General features: G+C 41.7%; 1 protein-coding gene across 1 annotated transcript in view; it reads left to right on the top strand.

Moving 5' to 3' along the window:
* neo1a (neogenin 1a) overlaps positions 1–16368 on the top strand; it is a 143681-nt gene that overhangs the window by 108261 nt on the left and 19052 nt on the right. Inside the window, exons 10-16 of the mRNA XM_015053824.1 lie at positions 2883–3031; positions 4902–5040; positions 6205–6254; positions 9937–10081; positions 12479–12589; positions 12703–12897; positions 14654–14749. Of these exons, the coding sequence (XP_014909310.1) occupies positions 2883–3031; positions 4902–5040; positions 6205–6254; positions 9937–10081; positions 12479–12589; positions 12703–12897; positions 14654–14749 (885 nt within the window). The remainder of the gene's footprint in view (positions 1–2882; positions 3032–4901; positions 5041–6204; positions 6255–9936; positions 10082–12478; positions 12590–12702; positions 12898–14653; positions 14750–16368) is intronic.

The following is a 16368-nucleotide window of genomic DNA, read 5'->3' on the forward strand; positions in this document are numbered from 1 at the left end:
CACTTATCCTTCTCTCTTGCTTTTGTCATCATGTTCTACCACTATCCCCTCCTTCCTTTCTTCCTTCTTTCCCTCCCTCCATTCCTTGTGTCCTTCCTTCCTCTCCCTCTCTTTCCTACCTTCTATATAAACTCTTGGTGAACATTTCTGTTCTATATTTGAAAATGGACCTAAAAGATTGAGACTTTAGCAAAGTCGAGTCTGGACAGATAATGAGAGGGAAAACAAGCGAGGCGTGAAACGGTTAAAATCAGATATGTCCAGATTATAGCACATTTTCTTTCTTATAGAAGGTAATAGAGCGGCTTTAAACATTTCCACTGGGGGAAAGCAAGAGACACCTTGACTTTGACGTTGGGTTATTTATTTTTTATTTTTTATTTTTTTAAGCGTTAGAGCCTCTTGGCTGCTCCTGGAGTTTCAGCCATGACTTCAGAGCTCTGTGGAGGGGATTCCCCCAGCACACCCTCAGACCGCGGACACGCCTCCCCTCCTGTCTGAGCTCCAGCTCCAGCTCTGTCTCTGTCACTTTGTAGGTCAGCTTCTGTTTTCCTACCTGTCCCTGTCGGTTTCTGGCCGGATGGCTCCACACAAACACACACGCAAACAAACACAAAAACACACACACTACACCTTAATGCCTTTGCCAGCAGGAGCAGAGCTGCCCACAGGGACGGCAGCGAGGGCGGCCTGTACCTTGGTGGTGTATCTTTAGTTTGAGGACATGCTATGAATTGCAGCTTAAACTGTTGACCTGCATCTGAGTGCCTGGTCTGTGCACACAGTGCTGCCCTGTTTTTTTTTGTTTGTTTTTTTTGCCCACAGGGACCAGAGCTAGTATACCAATACACACACGCACGCACGCACACACACACACACACACACACACACACCTTCTCCATTCATGCAGGCTGACAAATGGGAGGGGTGTCTTTCTTCTGTCAGCAGCACCTGCAGCTAAAGGTTACAAGTTTTGTAGAGAACAGAGGTACTGTCTGCCCTCAGGCAAATGCTTCAGCATCATTGTGTTACTTTTAATCTAAAATGCCAGAGCAGAGAAGGAGCAAGCATTTTTTTACTGTACCAAACATAGGGTTTTCAATTATTAATAACTAAAAATGATTAAAAGTTTTTTCTGTATTTGAGCTGTAATTTGACTTGACTTGAAAAGTATGCATTGTCCTTGATTTTCTTGCTTGTGGCTACAGCCACAGTTTACTGAGGGTCTTTTTATTTGCTGGCCAATACAAAGTGTTGCATAATTGAAAAGGAGAAGAAAAAGATACATGCTTTATTTGGTTATCTGTCTCCACCAGCTCAGCTTATCTACATACGTCTCCACGCCATTTTTGATACCATGGCAACATTCTTTTAAAGCAGTGGGTTCTTTCTAGTTGAGAGCAAAAATATGATTAATTACAAAATGACAATATTATAAACTTCTTAATTAGGGCAAACCTAATAATTATAAGTGAAACAGGTAAGTGAATTTGGGAAGCGTATCTCGACAGACCGATAGAAAACCGTCCCTGGTCTGTTTGTGTCTGTGAAGCTAATATTCACAGATAGCGGGAAATGTTAGCAGACAGCCAGAATATTTACACAGACAGCATTAGCTCATGTTGACCGGGTGGTTTACTACTTCATTGTTGTAGACACGGGAGCTGTACTGAGTTTTTAAGTTGATTTAAAAAAGTTAGTGTTAGCTTGTAGGGTTAGCTAACATGCTTGTTAGCCACCATGTTTGTGTTAGCTAACATGTAGCATCCTTCTGTATTTCCTATCCATCTACCTCATAGGAAAGATATTTCTGAAAACCTTTTCTGCCTTGTTGGCTAAAGAGGGTCGCATGTTTGTTTTTTTTGTTGCTTTTTTTCTTCCTGTAGTTGCCGCAATAGCAGAGAAGAAAAACATTCAACTTCACATTTTTCTAATTTTTGTTTGTGAACTCTTTTAAGAACCTGTTCCACTTCTTAACAATGCACCACTTTGGGTCGATCTGTAACAGTGGTTCCCAAAGTCGGTCCTTGAATTCTAGCATCCTGCATGTTCTAGTTCCCTCCCTGGTGGTAGTAAATACCTTTTCAGCATGTCAATGTTCTTCTTAGTGAGCCATCATTTGATCCAGGTGCATTAAACCAGGGAGACAACTAAAACATGCAAGATGCCGGCCCTCCAGGACCGACTTTGGGCACCACTGATCTGTTACATTAAATTCAAGTTAAAGGCTTCCAGGGTTTCTCAGTCGATCAACCCCAAATGTCACTAGTGTGATAATATTCCCCTTCTGCCACTGAGAAGGGGAATAATTTCATTTAAATCATAAAAAAGAGCAAAAAATAAATAAATAAAACAGAAAAATGTCCTCTGATAAGACGTAGTCTCTCTCAGTTTTCTTCCTGAACATTTCTTACAAATGTTAGTGAAATGTTAGCATAAATTTGACGTCTTACTTCTGGTTTTAGACATCTTGTAAACTCAGATTTCTTGAATTCCAGTCCAGTTGTCGTCTGGACTGGAATTCCCAATGATAGTTTGGAAGTTATTTCCACTTTTCAGCCCAGGTGTTACTCGGAGAGAATGCGTGGACAATAAAATATATATACATCAGTGGTTTTGTGGAAGCACAGATTTGTTTTATCCTAGAAAACATTAAAAATGCATCAGTGATTTAAGGCTGAGCCTCCCTCTCTCTTTTATCAGCGAAGCAACTGGGGTCTGAACCTAATCTAATAATGTGGCTTAGAAACAACCCAGAATTTATTTGCATTCAAAGTGACTTTACTTTCTCTGTGGGTACAATGGTATTTGAAAACATATAGATGTGTAATTGTTGCCTCTCGTGTTTTTTTTTTTGTTTGTTGTTCCCCCCTCCCCGTCAGTACAAGTGCCGGGTCCAGCTCCCAACCTGCAGGCGGTGTCCAACACTCCAACCTCCGTCTTCCTCAGCTGGGATAAACCCCTCACAGGCAACGGGGAGATCCTCTCCTACAAGCTCTACTACACAGACAGAAGTGTTAGCACCGAGGAGGTAGGACGTTCTGTCAGCAGCACATCACACACGGTCCCGGCCTGCATTTCTCTCTCCAGTTTCTTAGATTCAAACAGGACTCCTTCTCTCCAGAGCCAAAAAAAAAAAATGATGCTGTTGATCTATTTCACTTGACCCAATCTGATGCATCGCAGCCGTATAAAGCAGCTGAAGACGTCAAAACGTGAATATATTGGGGAGATTGTTGTCTGCGCAGAGATTTCTCTGTCTAATAGGAAGATAAATAGTTATAAAACACCAACTACAGAGATTCAAACTACACTTTTGGCATCTAAAAAATCTATTTGTTTTAACTGTGTTGATGAGGATTATTGTCCCACATAATGATTTAAGTCTGGATAAAGTATCCATCCCTACATGTGAAACGGTGATTGCTCTCTAATCCGGGGTTAATGTCACCAATGTCAACAGCTGCCGTCAGTGACAGTTTTACATCCCTCTGGAGGGATTTTGGCTCACTCTTTTTTGCAAAGTTGTTTTAATTCACCCACGCTGTAGGGTTTTAGACCTTGAAGTTGACTTCCATGTTTGCGTCATGGTAGATGTTTTCCTCCAGTTTCTGCTGTGGAAACACAGAGATGAGGAAAAAGTTCCCCGTTTCTTGAAAAAGTCCCCCCAGTGGAACGCGTCTGTAACTTTAGCAGCGTTGCCGAAGATGTAACTAAAACATTTATTCAAATGTTTGCCATTTGCATTGTGAGGATAAATCTTTTCCTCGAAGCTCATAATTAACAGGAATCAGGTTTTATTGAAGCATACTCAAACCCAGGTATCTGAAACCATAATCTCAGAAAAAACCTAATAGAGTTGGATTGAATGGATTTGCATTGTTAGCTACTACTCATACATTTATATTAACCGTTTGTACTTCCATGTAAAAAAAAAAAGCCTGAAAATGAATTGAAAAATCTTTAATCCAGGAGTAGAGGAAAATAGGAAATGTTAGATCTCCATGCTGTGCCTTAATGGTCCAAGCAATTGATTTCCATTTAGTCTGGTTTTCTGAGAAATTCATTCATTCTTGGTTCAGTCATCTACCACGCAAGTGTGCATCGAACAGAAAGAAAGCAGACAGGATTTGTCCGTGTTCTCGCAGAAGTAAGGGTGGAACGTAGCTGCTCAGATAGCGAATCAGCCCCAGCAGAGGCAGCAGCAGCATTGTGCAAGCCAGTCAGGCATTAAAAAGCCTTTAATATGATAATGGACGAAACGTCAGCCACTGCACTGAGTAATGACGCCTCGGTTCCCTGGAGAAGAGAGCTGGAGATGAGGTGGAAGAGGCGGGAGGTGATGGGAGAGGTGAACGAAACGGAGATGAAGTTGGAAGGACATCAAACATTGAAAGGTCAAACGGAAGTGAAGAGATCACGTACAAAGAACGATGCAGTCACAGGTGAACGTCTGAGCTCTGGGTAGAATTTGAAAGATCCATCTGCTGCTTTTTCTTTTCTTTCTTTTTTTTTTCCATTTTTTGAAACATCACAATTAAAGAGCTGGATGTAAACGGCCCGGAGTAATTGGGAATGCAGCGGCGTAACCAATTTGTGAAGCAAATCACACTAATCACAGAAGGGAGAGCGCGCGTCTCGGCGGAAGACGACATTTTTACAGCAAGTGAAAAACAGAAATTAGTGAAATGAGCCGACCAAAACAGGCATCTGTAGCTGCTGGAGCTGTCTTGTTTACAGCTTGTTTGTCTCAGATTTAAAGCCGGGATGCTGTCAAGAGTTTCTATTTTTTTGTGCATGTGGAGGCAATCTATTTTGTGCTTCTTTTTTTTTTTCTTTTTAGAATGAGTAAAGGACTTTCACTGCAAGCTTCATTGATTTTGCTCCGTCCTGTGTTTCAGGATGTTGACATAGACGGCCAGTCGTACACCATGGCTGGACTGAAGAAGAACACAGAGTACAGCTTCCGCGTGGTGGCCAACAACAAGCACGGCCCGGGGGTCTCCACAGAGGACGTCATGGTCCGGACACTTTCTGACGGTCAGTCGGTTGCTTAAATGTTGACCTGACACAATTTCAACATCTCCTAATGCTTGTTGTGAGTTTTTTTAACACTACTGGCACATCCTTAAACAGTCTTAAAATAAGCAAGTTGGCCCTAAATATCTAAATCACAGGGTTTAGATTTTCTCTTGACAGGACTATTTAATCTTGTATCTTCTCAGGGGAGGTGTAGGGGGGATTCTTACTGGACTTTTCTGTCTTGTGAACCAAGATGGTCGAGGCTTCCGCTAACCAGTTGCTAATATATCGTTGCTAGCTAGCTTTTTTTGTGTCTACCATGTGAAAGTGCAAATTTATCAAAAAATTGGAGTTCATATATTTCTATACTGACATATGTCTTGAGTTCCATCCATAATGGTCTTTAAAAGTCTTAAGTTTGGTGGAAACTGCAGAAACCCTGCACTAGATGTGTTGGGTTAGAAGACAAAGGAAGCATTGTTTGCCTCGAAGCCTTGATAGCTTACAGTAGTTTGCCAAAAGAGAGATGACAGCAGTTGTTGCCGGTCATCATTTATTTGGTTTTCAAGCGAAAGGACATAGATCAAAAAGTCCTGCATGGTAATATTAGAGGCTTTTAGAGGCAGAAAAGTTGCCGTTTGAGATTCAGGCTACATAATCATAAGATGTCTTGGTTTCTTTTTGTTAAGTTTTTTATGTCCGAGTGGCTCAGATTGAATGACAATCTTCTCTTTATTCTGATTTAGTAACTGATTATTATTTTCAGTTTGAAGCAAACAAATGAACTATTAAATACAAGTGACCTGGTTTCCATTTGGCAAAAACACAAAGTCTTACCATAGAAGTATTTTCAAGCTAGTTTCTAGTGCTAGTTTCTTAATATACTTAAAATTAAACAAAACTAGCTTACAAGTCACTTTTAATCAAGATATTGGAGCTTGGGTTTTAATAAATGGTTCCTGAATATTGATTTAAAAAACTACTACTTCCACTTGCATATTGTTGCATTAAAATACTTGGTGAGATTTTGTTCTTTAAATGCAGGAAGATGTATCGTTTCATCCACCAAACAGCCTAAAACCCACTTTGCCCAATAATATGGACAGCAGAAACCAGATATTTTATCTTGCATATATATTCTTCCAGATTGGAAACGTTTATTTTTCTATTTTGTCTTCACAGTTCCAAGCGCCCCTCCTCAAAACCTCACCTTGGAGGTCCAGAACTCAAAGGTAAGACAGAAATGGAGAAGCTAACGACTGGCTAGCCTAACCTGCAGCTGGTCTTGTTTTGTTTCTGTACCTGCAGCAGAGTGTAAAGCATTTGTTGCACTCCCACAGATTTCAAAATGCACAATGCAAACCATTGTACTCGAACGCATACAAATCAAAATCCAGGTTGTTGTTTCGTGCACCAAAACCCTCCCGGGTCGACTCGCGAGCAGAGAGCGAGCGGACACAAACAGCCGAGTAGATTTGTAGCCTGCAGGCCGCGACGTCCTTCCACGCCGCGCGATTAGCAGGAGCAGAGGCTTGTAGCCTCAGCTGGGCAAGGTGGCCCGCGAACCCTCATCGATCTTTTCGTCGTCGAGAGATTTGCCTGTCAGAAGATTTTATCCCGTATCAATGTGTACACGCAACCCGGCTTAACTGCCTACAGCTCAGATATATGTTGATACAGAAGAACAGAAGTGATGCTTTTAGCAGCAGCTACTTGAGAGAACCTCCACATTTCCCCAGCATTTAACGTAAATGTCTGCCTGTGTTGTTTCGCTCGCTCCAGTTGCTGAATTTACTGAGACATGCCACAGTTCTCGTGTGAAGCTCTCGATTGGACGCAGCTCACCAAGGTGGCTGCTGGCTTTGGCGAGCAGCGGCCGCCGTTAAAACCAGAAGCAGGCCTCGACCTCCCGCCGTTTGAGCCATTTGATCTTCAAACAGAGAGCTGTGGGCCTGCTTTTTGTATATCTCCATGAGGGTGATGGATTAAATTTTACAAAAGATGTTTATTTTTTGTTTTTTTTCCCCCACTCCTGACATGGGAGACAGCGAGTCCAAAAAGAAAACTGTAAAGAAAGAAAGATGGGAAAAACCTCAGGGTGCGAGGATCGACTTCTGAAGCAGCACTCTGAGCCCTTCACTGGTCGATGCAAAGCCCAAATTGGGGGCATGGAGGAGGGGGAACTGACAGACAATCCTATCACAGCCTCCCAGCTTGTGTGCAAACTGACCACCCCTGCTGAGGCATGCTTGGATGAGTTTTTTTTTTTTTTTTTTGGTGAGAAAACACCCTTGAACTAATTTTAAGACTGAAATAAAGAGGATACTCTCAAAGGAATAGTGTTGTGAACTGATAATTAAAACCCAGAAAAGGCCAATTTAAAACTAGCTTTAATTATTATTTTATTCTCTTTTTTTGTCTCTTTGTTGAAAGTGCATTTAATTATTACCATTAGGAAAACAATGTTTAGGCGATTTAAAAGAGAAATTACACAGTTGGCTGTGCGGCAAAATGGAAAGAGGAAAACAAATGGGTGTTCCTTCCCCTTGAAGTTCTTCACGTTTCATCTCGCTACGGCCACAAGCTTCGCTGTGTTTTATTTGGCAATATATTCTAACTCAGGGGTGGGCAATCCTGGTCCTGGAGGGCCGGTGTCCTGCAACTCTTAGACGTCTCCCTGGTCCAATATACTTGAATCCAATTGCTGAATCACCTTCTAAGTGCAGTCAAGTTCTCCAGAGTTCTGCTAATGACCTCATTATTTGACTCGGGTGTGTTGAAGTTGAGACACATCTAAAAGTTGGTGGAGACCAGCCCTCAAGGCCTGGAGTTGCCCACCCCTGTTCTAACTAAATGCAGTTCTTAATTTTGCAATGGAAGGAGAATTACTCAAGGTTTTTACATTTCTTTTCAAAATGAAAATCTGAAGTGACTTAAATTCAGTCACCTGGATAATCCTTAGTCTCTGTTAACAGCTGCACGTCTTTTAGTGTACGTCTCCGCTAGCTTAGACACTGAGCTGTTAGCCTATTCCTGTTTACAAGATCAATGAAGGAGCGCCACACACTTTGATCTAAACCATTCTGCTGTAGTTCTGCCTGCCTGGTTAGGGTTGTTACCTTGTATTTGGCTCCATGTTCCCAACAACTGATACGTTTCCCAGGGTGTTCATGTATCCTTAGAAAACTGTTCTAAAATCTTAAATTAATTAAGGCTTGCAACATAGCAAAAAATAACCTTGCTACCTATCTAGGGTATATTAGCTAGTTCTAAAGTTAAGGCCTGCTATATACCCTTGCTACCTCGCTCAGTAGCAATATTCCTGCTAACTATATTAGCAGGTACTCCCTCCAAACTAACTAACTAGCTAGCTGTATTTTTGTGTCTATCCTAGTTTATGTGCAAATTTATCACGCTGGTCTTAAAAGGTCTTACATTTGAGTTGGTGAAATATGCCAAGACCCTGGTTTCCATTTTCCTTATGGAGAGAATCTTGCCTTTTTATTATCCAATCAAAATAACAGTCATTTCATTTCAACCCCCCAAAGAACGTTTTGTCAGATGCTGATCTCTCCCAGCTTCAAACTTGGCAAAAATGGCCTCTTTAGTATCTGTTGAAACGCACAAGTTTTGTGATATTTTCTTACCAGTCACTGTCTGTGCAATCTCCTATCTTCTGGTATGTCCACTCGCTTCTGAGTTCTGGGCAAAATTCAAAACTGTGAGATGATCAGTATCTGATTCCTAACCAATAGGAACAGGTCTCACATTGTTCCTCCTTTGGCCCTGGATGCTCAAGTTCAACCAAAAATAGGGAGCCTCAAAACCAAACGTTTAAGAATCATAACCAAATATTTCTGAAATGTGCAGGCATTGCAGGCATAAGTTTCTATTTTTCACTTCACAAGAAAAAAATAACGGTAAAGAAAAAATAGGTTTTGTTGGCAAAACTTTACTTTTAAAAATAAAACGTCTCATTACAATTCTAAACGTCTATATCAGAGTCTATACTTTTGATCAAAATTCATTTTCGTTTTATTGAATAATAAATTTCCCTTCATATCCCTGCTGTGAAAGAAAACATCCTGAAGCACGATTCTTCATAATATGACTTTTTCCACATGTTTGAAGGAGGGTTGAACCTTCAAATGCGACATAATGTGAAAACCTTGATGTAATTTCTGTCATGTTGATGTTTTTTCGTCTATTTCCTGTCATCTGCTGCTCACCTCTTCCCTCCTGTGAGTTCGCAAAGTCAATTAAATGTGTTTTTGCGATCTGGGAGAAGATGAAAGAAAGGCAACACGCATCCCACTACAAGCGGCCCACAGTGTAATAAGAAAAATGGAAATAATTGAACACACTTAACCCAATTTTAATTTGCTCAATTCCCTCGACTCGGCGGGGGAGGAGCTTGAGCGTGTTTTCAGGCTTCTTGTGCATCGGTGTGACAGTGAGAAAGCGTTAATTAACTGCTCTCCCACGCTGAGCTACCCCCCATCTATCTCTTTAAACACACACCCAAACTCCGATGCCTTTATCCTGCAACAGCGCAGCCTGCCAACAAAAGGCCCCAAATTCATCTCTGACTAGAGTAGCTGCGCGGCTTCAAACTCGGCGCACACCTCGCCCATCAGGACTCCCGCTTCCATTATTCATGTTCGTTTCGCTCGTAATGCTCGGGTTGACACTCGCGCTCAAAGGGGTGTTTGTTTACGTGAGGCTTGCCTGTTGGCGCCCCACGTCAGGAGGAAGGGGAGTGCAGAGGAGGGAACCTGGGGAGCCACATCAACACAAAGGGCTTTCCCCCCCACCACCAACCTTTTGTGTGAATGAACTTATAAGGTTACCTTTTATAGTTGCGGCCTTCAAATGTTTTGCTATCATTTGATAGATTCCCTCATTGCTTTTCAGAGCATCATGGTTCGGTGGCAGCCGCCTCCGCTCAGCGGCCAGAATGGGGAAATCACCAGCTACAAGATACGCTACCGGAAAGTTCCACGGAGGAGCGAATCGGCTGTGACCACTGCGGGGACGGAGCTCTACAAGCTCATCGATGGTGATGTTTCGCTTGTGATAGTCTGGATGTTACTCCTGTTACAGAGAGACAACTTCGTAGGCACCATCTTATACCGATACCGCTGGTAAAGATGGGTAGAAAGCCTTAGCGTAGCATAATCACACACACAATGAAACATGTAGAAAACATTTAGTTGAGCTTATTGAGTCAGAAAAATATTATGTGAAGAAGTTTTTCATTTTTGCAAAATCATCAGTGACACTGGTTTTGGTACCCCTACTGTTACAATGCAAAATATTGACAGCAGGGGTACAAACTTTGGTACTTTGAGTCTCAAAAAACTGTAGAATTTGGTTAATTTTATGTCTGAGGAACTAATTCTGTGTTGATTTGGCCATACGGTAGCCTGGCCAGCTCCTTCCTACGCAGTTCATCTCGATTCTCATCTCCCCTTCAGGGCTCCGTCTGGGATTTCTCCCATTGACCTGGATTTCTCTGGTAGAATTTCAACCTGGTCAATTGGTGAACCAAAAGAAATGTGAACGATGATATCAATTTACTAAATGCTTTGATCAAATCCTTTAGTAAACACCAAATGGTAACATTTGGGTTGGAAGGACAGAAAACTGTTTTTCCAGGCATGTCTCTCAAGTAACCAATTAGCAATTTAAATCATGTCAAAGGGTTGAAGCCCACAAAATGTCACCATATGCTTAAGTTGTCCAGCAATGAGGTTTCTGGGTTTGTAGAGTTTCTGCAGTAATGAAGAAACTAAAGAGGGATTCACGTACTATTCATTCTTATATCAAGTGTTAGGGATTGCAGATGGATTGTGCACACAAATATGGCAGCAACATTCTGCAAGAGAAAAATTATTTAAGTTCGTATCATCAAAGTGTTAAACATTCAAGTAGAATCAAAGTAAAACTACAAAGATTTGCACAATTTGAGGGTGTTTTTTCTTTTCCTGTGTTCTAATTCCTACATAAATAGCTTTTGAATCATTGAACATTGCAGCTTGAACAAGCTGTCTTGTGTACATAACAGATATTGACTCTGTTCTGGTTTGTGTTCACACTTGTCTTTAAAGCTGTAAACAGTGTGAAAGGAAATTGTTTTTTTTTTTTTTTGTTTTTTTTTGCTTTCGACTTAAAACTATTGATGGTTCTCTTGTCGGAAACAAATATTGTTGTAATATGATTGGACATGTGTTTTATAACATGCCCTAACTCTAATCAAGGTGGATTATACTTGCTTCTGCACCCAGACAGCATTTTCTTTCCTTATTCTTTGGATTGTTTTGTTGTTAAATCGTTCTCGCCTTCAAACTCCAGTTTCTCAGTGCGTCTGTTTGATGCGCTGCAATATTTAAAACCCAAACTCGTCATGAACCTGCGCTGATTTACATCGTCTGCCGGATCATGGGTCTTCAGTTTCATCTAAATACTTTGAATTAGAGTTACAAGCCTCGCTGCCTTAAGACTACACGCTCGCTACCAACCGCAGCCCGCACGATATCGCCAGAAATGGTGATTAATATTAGATGTTGTCTCAGCAACTTTCAAGTGGCCCGGCCTCCCGCTGCGTGCCGCATCAAAGAGAATTTACACTTAAAAGTTGATTTTGGAGATCATTCCAGGAGGGGCGGAACAGAGGGGGTGTTTGTTGGTTCAGAAGCTTTAAGAAGGACGTGTTGTAGCCTCGAAGGCATAGATGGCAAGGCGGTCTTTAGAAGACACCCTCAAGGGGGGGACGGGTGGGGAACAGAGGGGTGTTGGAACAGCGAGTACAGAAAGAAATGACTAGAGGATTAGAGCGTAGCGTGCAAATAGCACAATATGATGACAGTGACAAATTTTATTGCAAATTAATACAGAAGCACCCCATTTGTCAGCAGGCACCCACCGTCATCCACGAGTACTGAAAGCAGCACCCAGCAGCGGTGCGGCGCCCTCAGAGGGAGATGTGCCCATAAAATATGAATCAATGTGAAGTTCGGCTTTATGTTCTCTGGGAGAACTGACTGTTTCGCTTTTTTGTGCCTCCATTTATCTCGTGGTTTCATTGGTTTAGCTTTTTTTTATAATGGCGCATACTTTTTTGTTCGAACCACTAAAAACTTTAATTAAAAGTTGAGAATTACCTCCTGATCGTTTTCAAAATGAACAAGTCGTAAAGAATGTTCCCTGGGATTGCTGCGGCTGCTGCCTCCACTCTGGAGCGCGCTGTGTCAATTTAGTCAGTTATTATTGTTTTTATTATTAATAGAAGCAATATTTTTTTATATATCAGTAATGTAATCAAGGACTTTTATGTAGTTATTTTTTGCTTTATTATTTAATGTTTTTTTTCCTCTTTCTTTCTGTGAAATCCGTGAAAAACAGAAGTCTGTCTGTCTGCGAAGCCTCACCTGTGAACCTGGGTTTGCCTGTTTAGGTCTGGAGCCCGGAACCGAGTACTCCTTCCGCGTGTCGGCCGTGACTGTGAACGGGACCGGACCGGCCACCGAATGGGTCCCAGCAGAGACTTTTGAGAGCGACCTGGATGGTAACAAGTCCTTCTCTTCTCGTTTTAATCTAGACTAAACCGGATCTGCTCTGTGCGCTGTGGCCGCTAAGCTTCTGTACTGAACTTTTCTTTCCTGCATTTCCTCCCAATAGAATCCCGCGTACCGGACCAGCCCAGCTCGCTGCACGTCCGCCCGCTGGTCAACAGCATTGTGGTGAGCTGGACGCCGCCGGAGAACCAGGACATCGTGGTGCGCGGCTACACCATCAGCTACGGCATCGGGAGCCCCCATGCTCAGACCATCAAAGTGGACTACAAGCAACGCTACTACACTATCGAGAACCTCAGTATGAACGGGTTTCCTTTTGGGTTTGGGTTTTTGTTACAAACGTAATCTCGCTCGAGAAACTGTCCTGTACCGCTAATTAGTTTCTTGTCTTTGCGCTTAATATGGGTTCTTACAGCAGGAGTGTTTCCTGAGGAGGTAAACGGATCAAGTCTGATTTTAAAAACTGCATTTAATGAACTAACGAGCAAAGACGCAGACACCCGAATGCTGTGAAACGGTCCATTGCTACCAGGTAGTGGAGACTGAAGGAGTTAATTAGAGCTTCACCTACTGCTGAGCCACTAATTACATTGATTGGACTAATAGGCACACACTCGTTAAAGGTCTGAACGTTCAAATAAAACTATTTTTGCGAAGCTAAAAGAAACTGGGGATGTGCAGCTGCATCTCCGTTTCACAAAATATCAATTAGGGTTGTAAACAATCCGATATTAGACGTAAAATATCGGTCCTAGATCAACCAAAAATAAATATCGGATTAAATCGTCCTGCATCTAAACTGTCCAATAGAGGCCCGCTGATTGAAACACTGCGCTCCAGCATTTAGTCTGGCCCAGGATTCCTCCGGTATCCCACATGCAGACCAATTGGTTAATAGTGAATGGGTCATTTGTTCTCATACAACTGACTCAGCAGGAATATCATTTGGTAAAGTGTTTTATAACACTACAGAATAAGTAATAAAATTATGTATGATTCATGCTGATATCGTATTGTGTAGATATCTGTATTTGCCGATGCTCAAAGCTACAATATCGGTATTGTATCGCAAGTGAACAATTGTATTGGGACACCCCGATATCAATATGTATTTTAGTTGTATTATTCCAAAAATGAGCCTCATGAATTGTACTGGCTCATTAAACACAAACTGTAATACTTCAAATATATATTTCTGCAACATTTGATGATTACAGGAAACCAGAACCCCAAAATTTAATAACACTTAAAACCAATAAAGCAAAGATTGTTTTGTTTTTTTTGTTTTTTTTACTACGTTTCGACTACTGTAGAGTACATGCATTCAGCGTTTGGTCAGATCTCTGTTTGCATTAATGACAGCATCCATGCAGCGTGGCATGAATGCGATCAGCTTCCCTCACAAACTTCCCTCTCTGCTCATGTAAGGCTTTGGTTATCCCTGGTGTTTGCGTAGCTTTTCCTTCCACTCAACCTTCCATGAATATGACACTTTTTCTGGGAAGCTGGATTTAGGGTTTTCCATTAGTTTTAAGCCATAATCATCAACATGAACAGAAACAAACATTTGACATGTATAATTTTTCATGTAATTAATCTATTGAGTGCCATCTTTTACTTTTGCTAAAGTAATTAATTTCATGTCGTACTAAAGCTCTAGAAAACAGCAAATTTTCTTCAGTGGGAATGGAGAGCTCTTTGTTGCTGCATCTATTATGTTGACAATTGGCCTTTTTTTTTTTAATTAGATAATTGATCACTATCTTATGCTGCGGTTGAAGAATCAGGATTGTGTCCAGAAGTGAGTGACGAAGTGGAAAGGAAGCTTTTGCCAATGTCTCGGCATTCATAATTAAAGCTCTCGTCACGATCACTTCGAGTGGAGCTTGTGTGTTCAAATATTCGTGGCGCTAATATCGCAATTACGATGCGGAGAGTCTCTGGAGTTTGGCTTGATTAGACCGGCTGCGTCAGGTCGTCTCTCTCTCTCTCTCCCTCTCTCTGTCTCTCTCTATATCTCTCTCTCTCACCGATCTCTGTCTCTCGTCCCGCAGACTCCGGCTCCCACTACGTGATCACGCTAAAGGCCTTCAACAACGTGGGGGAGGGGATCCCCGTGTACGAGAGCGCAGCCACCAGAGTGCAGTCAGGTACGAACTCTACGAATCTGCGGCTTTTACAGGGAATAAAAAGGAAAAACAGCAGAGAGAAAGAATTCAGTGACCGCATTAGGAGCTGAGAGCAAATCAGCTTTCCTTTTCCTGATCACAGCTGATACGGAGGGGGGGAAAAAAAGAAAGAAAATGCTGCTCATGCTTCTCTGGATTCAGTTGACATTTCTCGTTGCCCTCTCTCTAACCTGGCATCATTATCAGACACAGTATGTCTCGACTCTAAATTACCAGGCAGAAAATGGGTCATCAGCCTGTCTCGCTGCTTTAATTAACTCTCTTCAATAGTGGCCTGTAAGTATACCCAAGTCTCTCCTTCTTTTTTTTTTTTTAATCAAATGATCAGAGCCTCAAATGATGCACCTATATGAGCAGACCTGATTATTACGATAGGGAGCATGAGGTTTTTTAATCCACGTTTTAATTTGCTAGCACAGGCAGAAATGTTATAGAAAAGTAACTTTCGTGGAGAAAGGCGGGACGTTTAGGGGGCTGAAGATAGCTTTGTGTTTTGTTTTGTTGTTTAAAAAAGGATCTAATCCTTAATATATGATATCATTTAGAAATGCTTTTTAAGGTAAGTGTATTTCAGAAGGTCTTAGAAGGTTTTTAGAGTTTTTGTTTTTGCTAACTTTGAAAATATTTAGCGCACTTAGGTTCCTCCACGGTAATTTTTCCAGATAAATACTAAAGGAAAGATGAGGTGATCTTATTCATATAGCACATTTTCAGCAACAAGGCAGTTCAAAGTGCTCTGGTCAGATGATACCAAATTTAACATGCTTGCTACATGTGCAGAAAAACTAGCAATTTGCGTTATATTTTTAAGAACACAAGAGCTTAACTTAATTTTTTTTATTATTGTATCCCAAAAATCCTAATAATTGCAATTTAAATTTTCAGCAAATGCTATACAGTAGCAACTTACAAAATTTTAATAGACAAAAGGTTGCTTCTCATGTCTAAAATTAATTTTAGCAAATAAATATTACTTAAAAATTTATAAAAGAAAGTCAAATTTAGCAGAAGTGTCATAAGGCTTAGCGTTTATCCATCTAATGTTAAACGTTGCGAAAGTCTAGTGAGAGTTGATCTGCCCAGGCGTCTCATTGCAGCCCAGTAAAACCGTTTTGTTAGCTAAATAATAAGGACAACCTGTTTGGCTGCCTGCCAGGTGACGCACACTTCATCAAGCCTCACTTTTTAACAATTAGAGGCAGAGCATGTGTCGCGGCCCGTGGAGCCTCATGAAGAAGAAGTGCGAAACGCTTCCAGTTAGACCACATGTCGGCTGAGTTCACGCAGTTCGTGTGACGGTGCGAGGAGATGAGCAGCAGCGCGCTCCCCGGCACGTCCCAGAATGCCGTCTGCACCCGCCTCCCTGCTCCTCCTTGATCGCTGCAGTTTGTCTCCGCTGCAGCACTGTTGCACCATGGAACACAAGAGGGGCGGGGTGCCTGGCGACATGAGTCACGTCAACATGCTTTGAGAGGAGGAGGGGGTGCCTGAGTTTTAATACGTGTACACACACGCACATGGTGCACACTTGTCTCTAAAAAAGCTCCCTCTCATCCTAACTCCCTTACTCACTCTGTGCA

This window comes from Poecilia latipinna, unplaced genomic scaffold (assembly GCF_001443285.1).
Source record: "Poecilia latipinna isolate Pla-1442-1.1 unplaced genomic scaffold, P_latipinna-1.0 Scaffold1205, whole genome shotgun sequence".
Taxonomy (NCBI): domain Eukaryota; kingdom Metazoa; phylum Chordata; class Actinopteri; order Cyprinodontiformes; family Poeciliidae; genus Poecilia; species Poecilia latipinna.